This window comes from Solenopsis invicta, chromosome 6, assembly GCF_016802725.1.
Source record: "Solenopsis invicta isolate M01_SB chromosome 6, UNIL_Sinv_3.0, whole genome shotgun sequence".
In the NCBI taxonomy this organism is placed as follows: Eukaryota; Metazoa; Arthropoda; class Insecta; order Hymenoptera; family Formicidae; genus Solenopsis; species Solenopsis invicta.
The window spans coordinates 1,012,927-1,034,320 of record NC_052669.1 but is presented as its reverse complement, the minus strand read 5'-3'; the positions used below and the strand labels follow the sequence as shown (position 1 = coordinate 1,034,320).

Here is a 21,394-nt window from a genome sequence, read left to right as displayed (position 1 = left end):
TTTTCATTATTTTATCTACGTCAACATAGCAAGAATGGAGAATAAAAATGTTAAATAAATCAACAAGTTTAGGATATTTTACTTCAATTATAAAAATTGATTACGTTGATAACAAGAAAGATATTTAGGATTAGCTGACGCAAAATACTCGTTAACTCGATAACACTTGCGTAAGCAATGACGAATTGCACAGATGCTATATTAAAAAGATATTAGAAAATCTAATCAGATTAGATTAAAAATAAATTAAAATTGCATCATTTAATATTTTTACTTAAAATTTTAACATTAAATTCAAATACACAAGACAAGAAAACCAGTATTAGTCATAGCGGTTCTTAGAGCCAAATAATAATTTTTTAATTTTTAAATTTTACAATTTCCAACTCAAATTTCGCGCCGCATATTCGTCGGATTTGAAACACAGTCATGAAACCGGAATAGTAATATGAAATGCATTATGCTGCATTTGTTAGTTTGATACTTCTTTAAGGAAAATTTGTTTCAGATTGACAAATTTAGCACATATTTGAATTGAAAAAATCAGGTATTATCTTCGCAAGTTATAATATTCATTGTAATTTAATATGTTTTTTTTATTAACGAATAACTTAATCAATAATTTATAAAACATAGGCTAATGAAAGGTGAAAATGTTAGTTATAACAATGATTTAATAAACATAAACATAAATGTTAAAAGTTTCGACCACTTAATGCAGTCATTCTTAGTCACAAATCATACTCTAAATAATAGATAAATTCAAACGTAATACATAAACATTAAAATTAGCGCTCACAACATTAAAAAACTTATCGGTTTTTTAAGATATCCTAGGCGTGAACTTGAACAAAATACTATCGTATTTCCATATAATATAAAATTCAAAGTGTCCAAAACTATTAATTTCTTTCCGTCATTATGCAAATTGTATAGTGAATATCAAGCTGTAATATTTATTTAACAAAATTTAGAAAAACAATTTTTTCGTAAATAGGAAGGAAAAACAAAAGGAAAACCTTGTAAATGTCAACCTTGTGTAAGAACTTAATCATCCGGTTCGAACATTCGCCTTGCACAACGATGTGATACGATGCAAGTAAATCTTATTGTACACTTCAATCATTTACTAAAATACATAAATATATTGAACATCTGTGAATGTTAAAAGTGGCCACATTTTTGTAAAATATTTTCACGTTTCTCTCTTCTCTAAACTGACCCAGAATCCTCCAACAGGTTGTAACGAAAACTCTTTTGTATTGAATACGACCGGTTCAACGGTTTTTTCCGTAGTTTTCAGAGTAAACCTTTGTAAAAGATGAGCTATTAGAATCTTTGTCTCCATTAAAGCAAATCGATTGCCGATACATTTTCTAGGTCCGTGACCGAATGGTAGATAACTGTACGGCACAATGTTGTCTTTGTTCTCCTCGCTGAACCTCTCGGGATCGAACTTGTCGGGATTCGGAAAGTACTGCGGATCGCGATGTAAACCATAAACCGGAAACATCAGCATATTATTAGGCTCGACAATCACGTTCTTGCAGCCCGGTTGCGACGAAGGCAATTCGTATCTCTTTGCGCAAAGTCTGTCAATGAAGAACGACGGTGGATATTTTCTGAGAGCCTCGGAAATCACCATGTCCATATAAGACATTTGCGACAGCGAATCGTAGGAGATCTTACCGTTTCCTTCGACAAAATATTGTTGCACTTCTTGGCGCAAACGATCCTGAATGTCTTTATTAACTGCCAATTCGTGAACAACGAAGCACATCAGCGTCGAAGACGTATCAAAACCGGCGAAGAAAAAAATGAAAGCTTGCGAGACGATATCGTCCAGAGACATTTGGTGTGTGCTGGCGCTTTTTTTATCCCGAGCCTGCATCAGTAAATGAATCATGTCGGGTCGGACGATATTTTGTTCTTCTCGCGCTTTGATGGTTTCCGCCACGACGGTTTTAAAAAACTTTGCTGTAGCCGATGGAAAAAATGTCAGACCCATCCATTTGGAGAACTTTGGAAATGCACGCATTAATACCATCTTGACCATTACTAGAAATCCGCCAGAAAATTTGGTAGCCTCCACGCCTCTCATGTAAAATTCATTATCTTGATCCTTCATAGAGTTTACACTTATGCCAAAGGCTGCAGTAGCAATTACGTCGTTAGTGTACCGTCTAAAGACTCCTTTTGTCTCCATCTCATGACAGATTTCTGGATGATCCGCCAAATAATTAACAAAGTCCTCAGAGCATTTCGAAATCAGATCAAACATCATCTTCATCTTGCTAGCGGTGAAAGACGGGCTTAACGTATTTCTCATTTCTTTCCAACGATCACCGCGCAGGGCGAAGATATTTTTACCGAATAACGGTTCCAAGTCTTCGTCAACGAAACTACGATGATCCGGAAAATGTTCGAAATCTTTTACCGTGATGTCTCTGATCAGCTCGGGATCACGCAATAGCACGACAGGCGTGCCAAAATCCATCATTCCAACATATTTAGCGTTTGGGAAGTAATCGTATAAAAATTTGAAATGATCGGCAAAACTTATGCGACCAAAAAACAATTTCCAGCCCATTATAAGAGACGACAGCGAATTTGGCAAGTATGGCACGCCTTTATTTTTCCAGAAAAAATACGAACGGTACATTGCTGTGACAACTTTTAGGATACCAATGACGATCAGAGTAATTAATAGTAGCGTAAAGGGCGATGAAAGCAACGACGAGTCCATCGTGACGGTAAAGAGATAAACGAGATGCTTCGTCGAACGCGGCGTAGAACGTTATGAATGCGTACGTGTTGCGCGGATCTTATCGTGAATAAAATGAAGATGGGAGGGGAAAACGCTTCTCGCTGTTATAGCAATTGTTCGTGTGACATCAGACGTTAAAATCACGTGATACATTAATCACGGCGGTTAAATGCGCATGGCACTTTTGAACATATCATGACTTGACAAAGTTGATCATTAATAATTTAATTTTAAAAAAATTTCATTTAAAAAAATTATTTTATGTTTCAATATAAACTGGAGAGGTTTTCAATACAAAAACAGTTGCTCATGAATATATAAGCATCATTGGATACATGATACATCATACATTTTACACTTGCGCACAAGATTGATACTTTGATCAGTAACTGGACTCTAATTCTTAATGAAAATATTATTATTCACATTATCGATGCGCAGCTTTCTTATCGTAAGGAAAAATAATCATGACTTAACAAGATATATTTAATTAAGCAAATTTTGGTGATAATAAATATAATTCTAATTATTACAAATATTTTGATATGCAACCAGAACTTTTAGATATAATAACTATTATATAGTTAGTTTATATAAAGTTTAAAACATTCAATTATTTTTTGATTGGATCTACAAAAGTTCTGATGTTTAACATAATGTGACATTGCTATCAAATACATGCGATATTGTTTTATTTCTCATAAGAAGAATACCATAAAAGACGCAGCATTTTGAGATTTTTTATTGATATTTTAATAAAATGATTTTTTTACGAGAGAGAGAGAGAGAGAGAGAGAGAGAGAGAGAAAGAGTCTCCAAAATTAGATTTAAAAACGCAAATAAAAGAGTTAATTTAAAAGAAATCTACGCATTTAAATTTATATGTTGCTAACTACAAAATTTTTAACTGATTATACATAATCTAATTTGCATAAATTTTTTAATTGCAAATTTTAAAAATGTATAATTTTTGTAATTTTATTATATGATTTTATTATATTAAAAAGTTATTTAATCATTAATCATTAAAATTTAAATTAAAAAATCATAATTTAAAGAAAATGCATAAAAAACAAAATAAAACCGTCATTTGTAAACTTTATAGTTGTCAATTCATAAATTTGTTCAGCTAATTTTTACATCAAAATTAGCGCTTGCAACATTAAAAAAATTATAGCATTTTTAATTGAGTTGTATATTATATTGTTGTAACTTAAGTGAATAGGTTTTAGGATATCCTAGGCGTGAATCCAAAAAAGATTTTAACGTATTTCCAAGATAATGTAAAAGTCAAATTGTCCAAAATTATTAATTTGCTTTTGTCATTATGTAGATGGTTTAGAGAACATCGGGCTGTAATATTTGCTTAACAAAATTTTAAAAAATAATTTTTTTTTATCGGAAGAAGAAACAGAAAAACGTTACAAATATCAACCTTAATCATCCGGCTTGAGTATTTGCCTTGCACAATGATTTGATATGTTGCAAGTAAATCTTATTGTACACTTCAATCATTTACTAAAATACATAAATACATTGAACATCTGTAAATGTTGAAAGCGGCCACATTTTTGTAAAATATTTTCACGTTTCTCTTTTCTCCAAACTAACCCAGAATCCTCCAACAGGTTGCAACGAAAACTCCTTTGTATTGAATACGACCGGTTCAACGGTTTTTTCCGTAGTTTTCAGAGTAAACTTTTGTAAAAGATGAGCTATTAGAATCTTTGTCTCCATTAAAGCAAATCGATTGCCGATACATTTTCTAGGTCCGTGACCGAATGGTAGATAACTGTACGGCACAATGTTGTCTTTGTTCTCCTCGCTGAACCTCTCGGGATCGAACTTGTCGGGATTCGGAAAGTACTGCGGATCGCGATGTAAACCATAAACCGAAAGTAACAGCATATTGTTAGGCTCGACGATCACGTTCTTGCCGCCCGGTTGCGATGGTGGCAATTCGTATCTCTTTGTGCAAAGTCTATCGATGAAGATCGACGGTGGATATTTTCTGAGAGCCTCGGAAATCACCATGTCCATATAAGACATTTGCGACAGCGAATCGTAGGAGATCTTACCGTTTCCTTCGGCAAAATATTTTTGCACCTCTTGGCGCAAACGATCCTGAATGTCTTTGTTAACTGCCAATTCGTGAACAACAAAGCACATCAGCGTCGAAGCCGTATCAAAACCAGCGAGAAAAAAGATGAAAGCCTGCGAGACGATATCTTCCAGAGTCATTTGGTGTGTACTAGCGCTTTTTTTGTCACGAGCCTGCATCAGTAAATGAATCATGTCGGGTCGGACGATATTTTGTTCTTCTCGCACTTTGATGGTTTCCGCCACAACGGTTTTAAAAAATTTCGCTGTAGCCGATGGAAAAAATGTCAGATCCATCCATTTGGAGAGCTTTGGAAATACACGCATAAATATCATCTTGACCAGTGATAAAAATCCACCAAAAAATTTGGTAGTCTCCACGCCTCTCATGTAAAACTCGTTCTCTCGATCCTTCATAGAATTCACACTTATGCCAAAGGCTGCAGTAGCAATTACGTCGGTAGTGTACCGTCTGAAAACTCCTTTTATCTCAATCTCATGACAAATTTCTGGATGATCCACCAAATAATTAACAAAGTCCTCAGAGCATTTCGAAATCAGATCAAACATCAACTTCATCTTGCTGGCGGTGAAAGACGGGCTCAATGTATTTCTCATTTCTTTCCAACGATCACCGCGCAGGGCGAAGACGTTTTTACCGAATAGCGGTTCCAAGTCTTCGTCAACGAAACTACGATGATCCATAAAGTGTTCGAAATCCTTCACCGTGACGTCTTTGATCAGCTCGGGATCACGCAATAGCACGACAGGCGTGCCAAAATCCATCATTCCAACATATTTAGCGTTAGGGAAGTAATCGTATAAAAATTTGAAATGATCAGCAAAACTTAAGCGTCCAAAAAACAATTTCCAACTTGTTATAAAAGACGATAGCGAATTTGGTAAGTATGGCACGCCCTTATTTCTCCAGAAAAAATACGTACTGTACATTACAGTGACAACTTTTAAGACGCCAATGACGATCAGAGTAATCAATAGTAGTGTAAAGGGCGACAAAAACAACGACGAATCCATCGTGACGGTTTAAAGACAAACAATACTTCGTCGAACGCGACGTAGAACGTTATGAACACCTACGTGTTGCGTGGATTTTATCATGAATGGAATGAAGATAGGAGGGAGAAACGCCTCTCCCCATTATTGTCTGTGTTACATCCATGATGGAAGGATAACATGGTGTGTGCAGTTCGCGCGTGTCTCTCTCTAAAAATTAGCCCTCTTCGTCTATCGGTGGGCTATAGTTAATAAGACAGGCAACTGTGAAAAACAAAATTATTTAGCGTCAGCCTGTTGGTATGCTGAGTCATCTATCCTTGTTTCATGCACTTATTCAAGTATCTGCTTCTCTTTCTATCGGGAACAGTTATGCACGTGAAGTGTTACACTAATTTTTGACCGAAGATTCGGTTCATTCGGTTAGTTTCCTCCATTTCCTTTTCATCGTAAGAACACGTGTGAAAGAAATAGGAAACAGCGTAAGAGTGTGCAAGAAATTGACAAGCTTTTAATATGTTGTAATACAGATAAAAATGTGGGACACGTATTTTTATATGTATAACAACGGGCCCATATAATTGTCAAGAGGATAAAACACACTCTTGAAATAAATTGATTTTTTAATTTCTGAATTAAAAAATCTTAATATTTAAGTAATACCATCGAAATGGTAAAAAATATAAAAAAAAGTTTTAAATAAAAGTTTTATATATTTCTATGTATTTTATAACACTTTGTTTAGATTTTTTTTAATGTTATTTTTCTCGAAATTTTCCTTCTCTTCTAAATTTCTGAAAAATTTAAAATTTACTTTATATCAAAACTTATAGCATATTTAACAACAAATTCAAACATGTATGGTGAACTTATAGTTCGAAGACACATTTTTCAGAAATAAACTAAAAATATCTATATTGCTATACACGCGCCCCATCCATATCTGCTTTATGGCGTCTATTGTTAATATATATTTATTTTTTTAATAACTACAAAATTTTTCGTATTATTATATTTTTATATGTTTTTTAGGTTTAATTTTATTGTTTTTTATTTTTTATTTATTTATTTATTTACTTATTTAATTTTTACCTATTTACTTTTTATTGCTAAAAATCTATACAATAATGAGGACGCTCAGAATTTAACTGAACAAAAATAACTGTATTTGCTTGTCTTATTATTAAGTTTTTCCAATTTAATATTTAATTTTGATATAACAACAAACTTGTTCAATTGTAAAATATTAAAAAATATCACTTACATGCAAATCACACCTTCCTTCTGACGTATGTAAATCGAGCCATGAAAATATACATACAAGGATAGAAAGAGAAACTAACATGTGTGAAACAAAGAAGGTAGATCCAGCATACCAACAGGCTGACACTAAATAATTTTACTTTTCACAGTTGCCTGTCTTATTAACTATAGCCCTTGCAGAGCAAAAGTGGGCGTGGTTTAGCCGAACTGCACACACCATGCTATCCCTTCCACCATGGTTACATCAGACGTTGAAATCACGTGGTATATTACTCACGGCAGTTAAATGCGCATGATATTTTTGATTATATCATGACTCGTCGAAGTTTATCTTTGATAATTTAATTTAAAAAAAAAGGATATTTCATGTTTTCATAAAAACTGATGAGGTTTTCAATACAAAAACATTTGTTAATGATTATATTAGCACCATTGGATACATGATACATCATGCATTTTACACTTGCGCATAAGATTGATACTCTGATCAGCGAATCGCCATTCGGTAAATACATCTTCGCACTGCGCGGTGATAGTTGGAAAGAAACTAGAAAAAGTAGCTGCACTCTAATTCTTAATGATAATATCATTACATTATCGTTGCGCAGCTGTCTTATTACAAGGAAAAAATAATTATGAAATAACAAAATATATTTAATTAAGCAAATTTTGGTGATAATAAATATAATTTTGGATATTAAAAATATTTTGATATACAACCAGAACTTTTCAATATAATAACTATTATATAATTAGTTTTTAGCATTTAATTAATATTTTTTGATTGAATGTACAAAACTTCTGATATTAAAATAAACGTAATGTGGCATTGCCATCAAATGTATGCGATGACGTTTTATTTCTCATAAGAAGAAACCACAAACGACGGCAGCATTTTTTACTGATATTCTAATAAAAATATTCTTTTGCGAGAGAGAAAAAGAGAAAGTTTTTACAGTTAGATTTAAAGACACAAATAGAAAAATGTTAATTAAAAAAAGATCCTGACATTTAAATTTATATGTTACTAACTACAAAATTTTTAACTGATCATACATAATTTTTAATTTTATTATTTAATTTAATTAAAAAACTATTAATAATTAATTAAAAGTATTATAATTTACATTACAAAATTATAATTTAAATAAAATGGACAAAGAAAACAAAATAATACGATTATTTGTAAACATTGCAATTGGCAATTTATAAATTTAATCGGCTAAGTTTTATGTTAATTTGAAATAGTCTGGTGAGACTAGTGAGACTGGTGAGACTTTAAATAATACAAAACATGAATATAAAAATACTACCAGCGTCATCACATGATCGATTAGTGAACAAAAATGTTAATTGCTTAACTAATCTTACATCTTCAGCGGAAAACATAAACTGCTGTTTTATCTAAAGAGTAATGTATGCTATATGGCAATGTGTGTATCTCGCAAATGTTGAATTGTTATTTAATAATATAATTGTAATTTTCAACATTTTTCTCCCTTATATGTAACATAAGCTCTTTATAATATAACAATACGCATTATTACAATAAAACATTTTCCCATTATTAACAGTATTTTATAGCAACAAAGTAAAATTAATATTAAAAGTTAAATGCAATGTATACAAATATAAAATTTTCTAAAATAAGATAATAGTATAGTTATATTTTAATACAATTAAATTTTAAAACATTTACAACTTGTAATGTAAATTAATATTAATTTCAATTTTATCTATTCAATATTTATTCTACTTTACATGTATTAAGTATATTTCTATATCTATTCTACTTTACGTGTATTAAGTATATTTTTATATCTAATAAGACATATTAAATTCATACTATTTCTTGAGGACTATTAACACTTCCAGTCCACTGAGGACTAGTTTGAGACTTCTTTTCAGCTCCTCTTGCAAACTGAATAAAGAGTTGTTCCAAAGTTGCAGAAAAAACCGAGTAATCTTCAATGCAGCTATATCTTAGCTTCAGACTCCTCATTGTATCATACATTTTTTTCCATGTTGTATTACAGTCGGTTACATGATAAGCAAGAAGACCCTGTGAAAGAATAAATAAATAAACAATTAATAGTAAAATAAAAGACTAAAGAATTGAAAGAATTAATTGTTACAGATCTAAATGAAGCATTATTATTACCAGATTTTCGTCTCTAATATTGCATGTTAAACTAGATTCAATGATTTTCTTAATATCGTCAACATCCTTGCCAGTTCGACCTGTATTTAATTTTATGTGAATATCGTAACCCGCGCCAAATCGTTGCTTTAACTCTTGACTCGCACCAATGCAGACTAATTCACCCTTCACCATAATGACTAGTCTATTACAAAGTGCTTCACACTCTTCCATGCTGTTGGACAAAAGAAGTTTTGAATAAAATGAAGAATTAAAATGTTAATACTTCAAATACTTGGGCATTAAAAGATACCTGTGAGAAGTGAGTATAATAGCTTGCCCTGCTGCTTGACACGACTGCAAAACTTTCCAAAGCGATCTTCTAGCCGCGGGATCGACACCGGCTGTAGGCTCGTCTAAGAGAACGAGAGTAGGATTACCGATAAGAGCCATCGCGACGTTTAAACGTCTTTTATTACCGCCGCTATAAGTACTGCTTGGTTGCTTCATGCAAGCAGTTAAATCTAAAACAACAAATTTATCATATGCTCTACTTTTACATGTGCTTTCTTTAACATTCCATCATCGCACTTCACTTACTCAATCTATTGATCCATTTATTCACTTCCAACTCTACGTTGGATTTTGGTATACCGCGAAGACGAGCAAACAATCGTAAATGATCAAAAGTGTTTAAGGAGCTTATTAAAGCATCAGTTTGTGGACAATATCCCATTTCAGAAAGATACTATAAAATGAAAATTTTTAATGTTATTGGTAATATAGTAGAAGAAATTAAATTACTATATAAGTTATTACCTTTGTTCTGTCTGAATGGATTCCCGCTTGATTTAAGTACATTATACCACTATTAGACATTTCTTCGCCTGTCAGCATCCTGAAAGTTGTACTCTTTCCGGCGCCATTTACGCCAAGCAATCCGAAACATTCGCGTGGTTTTACTCGAAAACTGATTTCTTTCACAGCCATTACTTTTCCATAGTATTTGCTTAATTCGTACACTAAGAAAAGACTGTTACTATCACTTAATGAACTCTGTAATAGTTCTATATTAGCATCTTCTGAAGAACTTGTTTCCAATTCTTCTTTCGTAAATTTTACACCTGTACAAGTCATATGCAATTATGCATTATCAGATAAGTATGCATGTTTTAAATAAATTATAAAATATATGAATTCATTAATCTCTGAACATTTAACTTTTGTATCTTAATCGTTGAAGGATACTAAAAATTACTTCTTACTTTGATTGTTAATTTTATTAATTTCCATCGCCACAATAAGTTTTTCCTTCCTCACTTGATCATCCATTATGTCTTGTTTTTCTCTTAGTTTCGTTCCAACAATTTTCATAAACAATTTTGAAAATAGCTTTTCTTCTAATACGATTAATAGAGCAAAATACAAAATTGGTGTTATTGCCAGATATACTATACTCTCTTCAAAATTTATATCCTCTATAAAATTTCGGAAGTAAGACAATTGATTTTTGCACGTTCCATTCTTGCAATCCATGACTGAAAAAAATTATGATACGGTAAATTATAAATTCTATTGATAATAGTAACTGAAAATAGCATTTGATTTAATTATTGCATAATCTTACCACAGCAGGGATTAGGTGCTGCAAAACAAGCTTCAGCGTCAAGTTTGTATGATAAATGACGACAATTTGAATTTTGTTCTGCTATGGTGAGAAAAGATAGTTGACCGTGGAACAAACTTACGTAAGGAAATAGACGGAAGATTCTCTTTTGTAGAATGTGTAGTGTTTTAAGCCAAGGAATATTGCTTAATATTCCATGCAGAATAAATTGTATTACAACTAAAATAAGTCTTTAGTTTACTATTCTTCTACGTAATAATTAACTTACATTTTTTAGTAGAGCATTGAATTAATTTCTTATTTAATATGTTTATTGAATTTTGTAATATATTTAAGAACAAATATTGCTAAAAGCTTACCCAAGACAAAAGGTACAAGACTCAAAATAGTTGTTACAGTATTCCTTGATTTATTCATAAAACTGAATAGATATACAAAAAGTAAAACGTTAATACCGAACAACTCCAGAATCAATATCGTGCACACTGTAAACAAAAAAAAAAACGAATATATAACAAGATTAAAAAATATAATGTTAATGTTAAATATTTTAGGAAAAGCTTACATATTTCTGTTCCATAATATATGCGAATATCGAGAATGACATCCATAATGTAGAGTGCTAACGTAATTAGTAACACACATATCGTATATATCAAAAAATCAAAAGTGAGCATTGTACTCCAGTATGATACCGATGTGATACCGGTCATGCGTTGAAGTTGCTTCACTTTCGTTACTGTTTCTTGCAAGGGATGCGACACGAAAAGTGCAACAGTAGAAAAGAAGAGCATACAGAATATGAAATTCCACAAAAATGGTACTACAAGCGCCCTTTGCATCATTTCATTGTTTGAAGATGTTATAGGAAATTTCTGCCTAGACACAGCAATCGAATATTGATCGCCAGCGAAAGCCTTGATGAACGCATTACTTAAGAGATTCACTGTTATAGGCACACTGTGAATTGCTGAGGCAGAATAAAAACCGTTAGCCAATATCGTGTTGTCTTCAGTTCTATTAAATTCGGCGGATACGATAAGATTATTCCAGTATTCCATAATGTTCTCCGTAGAAGAATTTAGAAGAGCTAAAGGAAATAATAAATAATCATTTGGACAAATTTATTATTGTGTTTCATAAAGTACTTACCACTTGTGACACTTATATTCGGAGTTACATGTTTCACTTCGCCGAAACTCTGAGCGATATCTTTATATTTCTGACCAATTTGTTTATCGTCCGATGAATATAAAGTTTTAGGATATCTGTACATGTCGAGCTTTAATGGGACTTTGTGGATATTTGTGGAATTGCTTGGTGAAATACTGCAGGTTAAGGCTATTAAAAGGACCGCTAGCAAAGGATAAAGTAGCTGAAAATGTTAATAACAAGTGAATAGAAGAAAATTTTTGATTTCAAAATATTATAAAAAATAGTACAAAAAAAGATATCTACAAAATGGCAAAAGATGATAATATTTAATAAAGTTTTATTAATGCATTTATAGAAAAAAATACATACAATCATCAGTAAGTTAGTTAAATTCTTTCTTGTATATGTGAATTTTTTGCAAAATAATGCCAATATTGATTGTATGCGTAGCTCACTGCCTGTAACTTTCTGTAATGGTGCTGTAAATAATTCATTAAGGTGTGTCCCATTGTCTTCCTTCTTCACGATCCTGCAATAAATAACAAAATAAGAAAATGTAAATAAAATAATAATACAAAACACAAACTTACTTCAAATAGACTTGTTCCAAAGTAATCAATGATACGCTTATTCCAGTAACTCCTAATTTCTTCTTTTCGCTTTCTACTTTGTCCAATGATTGTGGTAAAGAATCAGTATATGGAATATTTAATACAATCTTTTCATTATCAACACTAAGTTGTTGTATTTTTGATTCAAATTTGCTTATGACTTTTTCAGGAATACACGAAGATTCCGTTGATAACGTAACTTCGATATGACCGTGACCTAAAGAAAGAATATTAAAATTTATAAAATAGTATTCTAAATTACGAGTATAAATTTCCTTTATATATCAGTAAGCATCATAATATCATACCATACTGTTTCTTCAAAAACATTGCAGTGCCATAACTTCTAAGACGACCTGCATGCATTATCGCGATTCTATCACCAAGTATATCAGCCTCTTCCATGCTATGTGTAGTAATTAGTATTGTCTTCTTTCCTCTAAGTTTCTGTAAAAGATATAAATAATAACATATCGTAAAATCTATATCTTTGAAAGATATTAAATAATAAATTTGATTACTAATATAATATCCCATATATCTCTTCTGATTTCAGGATCCAGTCCCGATGTTGGCTCATCCAAAATTATGATCTAAATATAAATTCAAGATATCAATTATGAATAAAAATAGAATGTCCCAAACTAAATGCTCTGGATATATATATATATATATATATATATATATATATATATATATACATATAATATAGATCAGAATTTACATTAGCATCGCCAATAAGTGCCATCCCGAGACATAATCTTCTTTGTTGACCACCAGAAAGTTTGCTAGGTAAGAAATCTTTCTTTTCGGAAAGCTTCAATTTAGAAAGCAAGGCATTAACATTTTCTTTGATTTCGTTTCTAGTTTCATTTTTAGCTTTCAACTGCCATAACAAAAAGTAATTATATACATACATTTAATATATTATTGATTTGATTGTTATACTGCAAAAATTATTGTCGAATCCTCACCAATCCAAAGAATTCTATTTGTTCAAATACATTCAAATCTGGAAAAACCATATTTTCCTGAGGGCATAGCCCTAAATCATCCCTAATACTATTTAAGTGCTTCCTTATATTTTTGCCGTTTATAAAAACTTTTCCTTGTGTTTCGCTTACCACACCTATTGAATATACAATAAATACAATGAGTATTTTCTAAAATAATATTCTTATTAAAAATTATCTCTTTTAACATAAATATAGACATAACCTGTTAATATCGACATAAGCGTAGTTTTGCCTGCTCCATTGTGTCCAAGCAAAGCAGTAATTTGTCCTTTGTAAAAATCCACGGATACTCCTTGCAAGGCATGAACTTTCTAAAATATAATAACAGGATGGTATTTAAATACAGCAAGAATATATTCATAATATATTTATCTTTTATGCATATTTACAGAATTTCTTAACCAGCTTGTTGTATAAGACTTTTTAAGATCACGTATTTGTATTCCGGGTGTAAGTGTCCCGCCTATTACTGACTCAAAATCTTCGTTAGCCTTGTCATAATCAAATTCACCAGCTTCATCATCAAGAGATACTTTATTGCTCTTAAAACACTATAATACAGTAAAAAAAAAATTAAGACATTGCATTTTTCTCTTACACTATTTATGTGAATCTTGAATAAACTTGCCTTCAAAAAATATAATGGATCCTTTCGGACTCCATATTTACCGGGAAGTAAAGCATTTGTATATACCGCAAATGTAAAATGTATCATAGCACCCAAAATTGAAAGGAGAAATATAAAACCTGTGCTTCCTTTAATACCATATTCCGTTTTCCCAGAAACAAATAAATTACCCCATTGAATACCAATCACTAAAAGAAACAAGTGCTTAACAAGACAAAACATACATACTCGTTTAAACTTTTTTAAGAAGCTATTACACCCTGATAGAACAAGAATATTCTGAGAATATTTCTAGAATATCATAATAATAGATTACTGATATTCTTACAATATTTGATATGTGTACTGTAATATGCTACGTATATACTGTACAAATTCTTATCGGCGCCCTACAGTAATTCGAAGTATATGCTGAAAACATCCTGCAGGACGTTCCACATGAAAACAGAATATTCGCTGGATATTATGTTCCATTAGGGTAATAAGTAACTAATTAATATAAATAAGTTGAAAATAATTACGTTTACTTTCGTATGCATTTGTTTCTTGCAAAAGTCTACTGAGCATAATATTTGGAAATATTATACCAAAATATAGTGTAAGATCAAAATCTTTTTCCACCAGCACATATTCATAAAATTCATTGGCTGCCACATAAATTATAATTAATGCAATCGTCACAAATCGCGCTACAAAGAGATAATAATATAATTTATGCATTTGAATAAATTATAATTTATTTTACGAAAAGATATTTACGTTTTGAGAAATACGCTGCAATGTGCATGCCAAATGTTATAAGATGAGCAACATGCGTCGTGAATAAGAGCCAAAATATAAACCCATCACTATATTTTAATAAGGCCTCGACATTTTTCGAAAAAGTATTTTTAAATAATATGATTATTGGTATTATATAAATAGTGCTAACTAGTAGCCCTGTAATTAACCAACTAAATAAATTGCAAGCCAATTTGACTCCATTCATTGCCATTAAAACCTAAAAACAACAACACAGATGAATATTTTTCAGTGATTATGAACTTAAAGAAAAAAAATAATACTATGTACCAACAGTTATGCCAATAAATTTCTCCTTCGATGCATAAATGGTTTCTATGCAAAGTGGAATCAAAAAAACTGCAGGTACCATCGAACAAATTAGTTCGCGAAATTGTACATCTCTAGAATCTAATTTGACATATGGTGGGTGAGGCATTCTTTGTATTGACATCTACAAGTACACAAATCAGAAAATGGTAAAAAATAATTCTCTGATATCACAATATGTTATTCAGTTATCTCTTCCTACATATAATATAAATATTTATATCTTTCTTTAAACAGTGTATTAATAAATTTATTATAAATTATTATTTATTATAAAATACAGGATTTCTAAAATCTCTTTTATATGTTTATATCTTGGAAATGATTCAAAATTACGAAAAACCGCGAAATATATATTAAATTATTTATAGCTACTTTGATTTTCAGCTACTCTTTTAAAGTGATTAGTTTAGATTAGCTCTTGAAATAATTGAACATGTATTTCGTCGTTTTTCATAATTTTGAATCATTTTTAAAATATAAATAATGGAAACAGACTTTATAGACATGTACCTTGAATATTTATATAATCTTCTTAAGAAATTTATATAATACCGCTATATTATAATAATATATAATACATACCTTTATATTAAAATCTGGTGCTTCTTGTTTTATGAGTGCTTTATCCAAGCATATCTGAAATGGAACCATTTCAAAATATAAACTAAATGACAAACTCTTAGGTTCGCCGTCAGCTACAAGTTTGTATAAATCATTTGAAATAGACCATGAATGTAATATTTTATATTTTATAGCAGGTACATTATACTGCTCAAAAACAACTGCTACTGTTTTTGAAGTTTTTAGTCGAAAAATTGTAGAATTTTCTGGCTGAGAAGATATATAAGTATCTATCATTTCAGTCTCATTAGCAAAACCTGTTATATCTATATGAAAATAGAAAAAATATAACGTTTATATTATTTAAATTATTAAAACATATTATTTATATTTCTTAATCGCTATTTCATACTCACTATCACGTGAAAGCTCAAGACAACTTTCAACAGACTTCATGATTTTTTGTGTATACACGTTTTTTGGTGTATAATACACTTTGTTTAGATCATAATTACTTTCCTGTATTAACTCATCCTGAGTATATTTAGAATAGTACGTGTTCTTGCTCACCATAACTGGCGGCTGAACCTCGGCTAACTCTCTGGTAGCTTGTATTAACGCAAATATTCCAAGGGGTACTAAAGCTTGTAAGAATATCATCATTTTCCAGTGCCTTTTGCGCACTATCAAATTCTTATATATCAACAAGCGAAAAATTTTCCACCTACTGGCCATTTTGATTTTATTTTACTATTTTTATCTTAATTCAATAAAATATAGTTTCAACAATTTATTAGCAAGTTTGTATTTAAATATCTGTAAATGTATACACTGCTTTACCATGGAAAGTACATATTAAGCCTTTTAAATAAGTTATTAGAATATATATTAATTACACATACTTATCACATAAATAAAGCTATACAGACTTGGTCAAAATGTAGCAATCTCCAATATAATTCAAAGTAATTTGCGATGTATGGGAAAAGCACGAGGCCATTTATTCTTTCCTTACCGCTTATTATTATGTCCCGTCTCTAATACTGATGTCATACCAAATTTCATCTAAACAAACATAACTTATCAATATACATGTAATAATAAATCACAGCAATCTTATAAAGCATTATATTGTAATATTCAAGCTGCCATGACATTACATTTACGATTTTAATAATCGTTAATTTAATTTTAATTTAACTTTATAAATAATTGTAGTAATACAATAAAAATAGATTACTGCAGCAGTTTTTAAGCTAGATAAACTCAAATGCACTGGGAATTAAAGTTGAGTAAGTTAAAATTCTTTTTTAATTAAATTAGGTTTAATAGAATTAAGTTAAAGAATTAACTTAAGTTTAACTTATAAAATTAATTTAAAAATTACATGAACATAAAATTAATGTTTCATACGTTAAGATTAAATCAAATTAAATTGTAAGTTAATTTTGAAAAGCATTATTTATATTAAATTAAAAAATCAAATTTTTAAAAGTTAAATTATTTAAAACAATTATAATTATAAATTATAAAATAAATTTAATATTTATTGGGGCCTCACTGAACGGTAAAGTAGGAATTAATAATAATTGATTGGAACCAAAGATAAAAACCGATCATCTTTAAATGCTATTTAGCCGATCAATGAGCCGATCATTGCGCATCTGGATACATCCAATGACTACGTCAGCAGAAAAAACAGCTTTGCAATTGTTGTGAAATTCTTTAATTTGGTTCTTGCTCTTAATTCCTGAAGGATCAGAATAAATAAACATCAACCAATCATATTAAAAGAACCTTACAACAATTGCAAAGCTATTTTTCTTGCTGAATGCAACCAATAGGTTATTAAAACATCATTATTAAGACATCATCTTGTTTACAGGGAACATTTTTATTAGGCGAGGTTGCCGTTATTTTGCAACATAACCTATGTGTTTATATGCTTTTTGTATAATTTTCAATCAAATCACATTATTTACTCCGCAAATTAAAAGTTAAAAAAAACCTTTTAGCTAAAATAACACATTCAATTTTTCAGTGTACGCGCAATGCGACAAATTCAAACCATCGCGCCTTGCCATTCATAGCGTTTTTCATTGGGAAAATTAGTGCGCACTGAGTGTGCATTCGCTGCAGGTAATTGGGCGTTTCCGTTAGCACTGTCATCGCGCGAACTGAAACATCCAATTGCCAGCGGCGAATGCACACTCAGTGCGCACTAATTTTCTCAGTAAAAAACGCTATCAGCGACTTTCCCTTCGCCACACTCCGCTGCCGTCGAACTAGGCTCGATGGGCCGTCCTACAGTGCGGCGTTACGCCGCACATTGGCTCACAACAATTATAGCGAATATCGCAAAAAGATATAAGACTTTTTTGTTCCTTTTAGTCGTCCCTACATACCAAAGCAGTTGGTTTCCTATTTCTAAGACACACTGTATAATTATTATAATTACATATTTATATATAATATATTTATATATACAATTATACATGTATGAAAAACTTTTTATCGGGTAAAGTTGATCAAATTGAATTTTATTATAACTCATATAACACAAAATATTATAAAATCTATTCAAAAATTATTTTTTTAAAAATATTATGAAAAGTATTTTAAAAAGATTTTAATAATATTTTCAAACTATTTTGAAACATGAAATTAGTAACATTTTTAAAAACATTTTAACAATATGTTGAAAATATTTTTAAAAATATTTTTTATACCATTCAAAAAGTATAAAAAATATTTTAAAAAAAATTTATTTAAAAAAAATAATATTAAAAAAAATTAAAAATATAAAGATATTAACATTTTTAGAAACATTTTAAAAATATATTAAAAATATTTTCAAAAATATTTTATACCACCTAAGAAATATTATAAAAAATACTTTAAAAAGGTTTTAAACAATAGTATGAAAAAATTTTAAAACATGAAAGTGTTAACATTTTAAAAACATTTTAAAAACATGTTGGAAATATTTTCAAAAATATTTTTTATAACACCCCAAAAAAATATAAAGGAAGCAGCAAATATACACAAAAATGTATTTTAATAAGTTCGTTATCGACCGTCAATTTTCAATTGATTAATATTTGTTTATACATAAAGCGAGTTTGATTTCGTTATTTATTATTTATTATTGTTTAAAAACACAATTCTAAATTCTAGAAAATTTTATTGTGGTTCTTTGAACATGATAAATATGAATGTGACAAACATGCCTAAGTTATATAATATATACACATATGTATTCGAATTAAAATTCAACTTATTTGTGTATACCAAATGGCAGGCTGCCAAACGTGATGCAAAAGAGCGGATCTGCAATTTATATATATAGCACATCAAAATGGGCAAATGCTTGTTTATTTCCACATCTTTATCGTTCAACATGCAAACAAAAGAATGAAGTTATTAGATTTGTGATAATAATTCGGCAATTGTATGTACAGTAATGGACAGAATAAGTTCTAATACTTTTTTCGATGGGTTTAGAAATGTAGCCTCCTCATCAAACGATTAAACATAATTGGTTCTCACCTGTGAATCCAAACAATTATATTTACCATTCGATGAACAAGGCTTAAAGTTCCAAAACCCATCGCAAAAAAAGTATTGAACTATTCTGTTTCATTGTACTAACAGCTGTTACATTTAAACAACTTCTCAGTAATACATTCAATAGCAAAACTGTTATCTTCTTTATAAAGCTTTAGCTTATCACACTATTAAAGCTGATAACAAATCGTTACCACTGCGTAAAAGTACAATGCGTCGTAATACACATAACATCAATAATGTTCTACAAACGCGACAACACTCGACGTCATATTGTGGAACAGTATTCTGGTGTTCTCCCAGTGATGTATTCCATTTCACACACGATGCGCATGATACATCCTTGTTTAATTTTCAGTGAAAAACAAGGATAAGTGATATATCACGCGCATTATGCGTGGAACAGAACACACCCCCCTGATACCCAGATTGCGGATTTCTGACGCATGCGCAGCAGTGTTCTCAAATTGCGGAATTTCTGACACATGCGCAATAGTGTATATAACTGTATAAAAGCCTGAGAGCGAACACGCTTCGATTTTAGGTGAGACGCTCCAAGATCCATTTTTACGTTGGTAATATCTATTTTTTTGTGGTTCTTAGCGGTGCTATATGTTAGTGAGATAAAGATAGACAATAGTCGTTTTTATCTAACTAATGCATAGCACCGTTAAGAACCACGAAAAAATGGACATTACCGATGTGAAAATGAACCAATTACCAAAAGATGGAACAACCGGTTCTAAACTCACAACATTCAATTCATTATTTAACCTGTAGCTTGAACAAAACTATTTCTTTTAACATTACGTCATATCATATTCGATCTCTTTTTTTCTTTCTGTTTTACCGACGAAATACGACTTCGTGTTTCAATCTTCTGTTATTTAGCTATCAGAGGTGCGCATGATGTTGGAAACAACATGAAATGGCCAACTGGCAGTCTATTAGTTATATAGTCAAGGTAAATACTTTATAATAATTTCTGTTTAGTAAAAATAACAAACATCGTAACATACATCGTAACGCATTGTAAACGACGACGGGTGGATAACGCACGGGGGGCGGATCCCGATAGCGCACGGAACCGATAGCTCACCACCACTCACAACGACCGATGCCTAGAGTTTTTCCGTTGCTTGGGTTAAATAAATCAAGATGATTGGTTGGTGGGCTATTGCACCGTGCGCTATGGGATCCCAAACTAGACATGCCGTTTGTTTTCTGTTCCTGAACTTCCTGAATTAGTGTGCACTTAAAATAAAGATAGATATATATTTGAAAGTTAGTAAAAGCAAGAAGGAACGTTCCTACACTAGTGCAGTCTAGTGTAGGAAACAAGCCTATGATATCCAAAATAGTCGATTATTCTTCTATAAATCGATTATGATTGGCTAATTTCTTTCCGGCATAAGTTGGCGGTTATTGCCTGCATGAACCAACCTTAAGCGTGTCAAGATGTCAAGTGAGTTGGTTATGTTTTGATAGTAATATGTGTATCGAAGAGGTTAATAATATATTTTTAATTATTATAAATATTTGTAAGGCCTTGTGCACAGTAGAGGAATACTAGATATTAGGAATAGAAATTAAAATTTTAAGATTTACTCTCTTAATGAATAATTAAATATAACATATAATGGATATGAATAAAACGTAAGACATAAGTTGCAGTCAGAAAAATAAAAAAAAATAAACCCTAAGAACTTGCAGTTTTAAATTTCGATACCTTTACTCACGTTCACTTTGAATGCTTATCGTGCTGTAAACGTTCACGTTCACACTGCCCTATCTCGATGGAAAAAACATTTGTGAGGACGAGTTACTACGTC

General features: G+C 30.8%; 3 protein-coding genes across 12 annotated transcripts; all 3 read right to left on the bottom strand.

The window, feature by feature from the left end:
• Positions 1-575: 575 nt before the first annotated feature.
• LOC105205211 (cytochrome P450 9e2-like) lies at positions 576-3,592 on the bottom strand. Its single transcript, XM_011174509.3, has one exon. The coding sequence runs from the start codon at positions 2,744-2,746 to the stop codon at positions 1,196-1,198; it is 1,551 nt and encodes a 516-aa protein (XP_011172811.1). The 5' UTR covers positions 2,747-3,592; the 3' UTR covers positions 576-1,195.
• A 396-nt stretch (positions 3,593-3,988) lies between these two features.
• LOC105194856 (cytochrome P450 9e2) lies at positions 3,989-5,973 on the bottom strand. Its single transcript, XM_011159969.3, has one exon. It carries the CDS (start codon positions 5,900-5,902, stop codon positions 4,352-4,354), a length of 1,551 nt encoding a protein of 516 aa, XP_011158271.1. The 5' UTR covers positions 5,903-5,973; the 3' UTR covers positions 3,989-4,351.
• Positions 5,974-8,868: 2,895 nt separating this feature from the next.
• Positions 8,869-21,393, bottom strand: LOC105205209 (retinal-specific phospholipid-transporting ATPase ABCA4). Of its 10 annotated transcripts, none has more exons than XM_039450742.1 (27): positions 19,648-20,130; positions 19,287-19,381; positions 16,898-17,060; positions 16,412-16,811; positions 16,017-16,321; positions 15,397-15,555; positions 15,081-15,321; positions 14,843-15,010; positions 14,322-14,509; positions 14,083-14,244; positions 13,896-14,004; positions 13,652-13,806; positions 13,402-13,563; positions 13,199-13,270; positions 12,986-13,124; positions 12,657-12,894; positions 12,436-12,595; positions 12,064-12,286; positions 11,477-12,001; positions 11,271-11,396; positions 10,912-11,130; positions 10,550-10,822; positions 10,104-10,408; positions 9,885-10,032; positions 9,598-9,808; positions 9,306-9,519; positions 8,869-9,206 (listed from the first exon to the last, which is right to left on the bottom strand). In XM_039450742.1, the coding sequence occupies exons 4-27, from the start codon at positions 16,728-16,730 to the stop codon at positions 8,985-8,987; spliced, it is 5,043 nt and encodes a 1,680-aa protein (XP_039306676.1). In that variant the 5' UTR covers positions 16,731-16,811; positions 16,898-17,060; positions 19,287-19,381; positions 19,648-20,130; the 3' UTR covers positions 8,869-8,984. The 10 variants fall into 10 exon arrangements, with proteins under 10 accessions (XP_039306676.1, XP_039306677.1, XP_039306678.1 ...); XM_039450743.1 differs by having other exon boundaries at positions 19,657-20,130; XM_039450744.1 differs by having other exon boundaries at positions 19,757-20,130.
• Position 21,394: the final 1 nt, after the last annotated feature.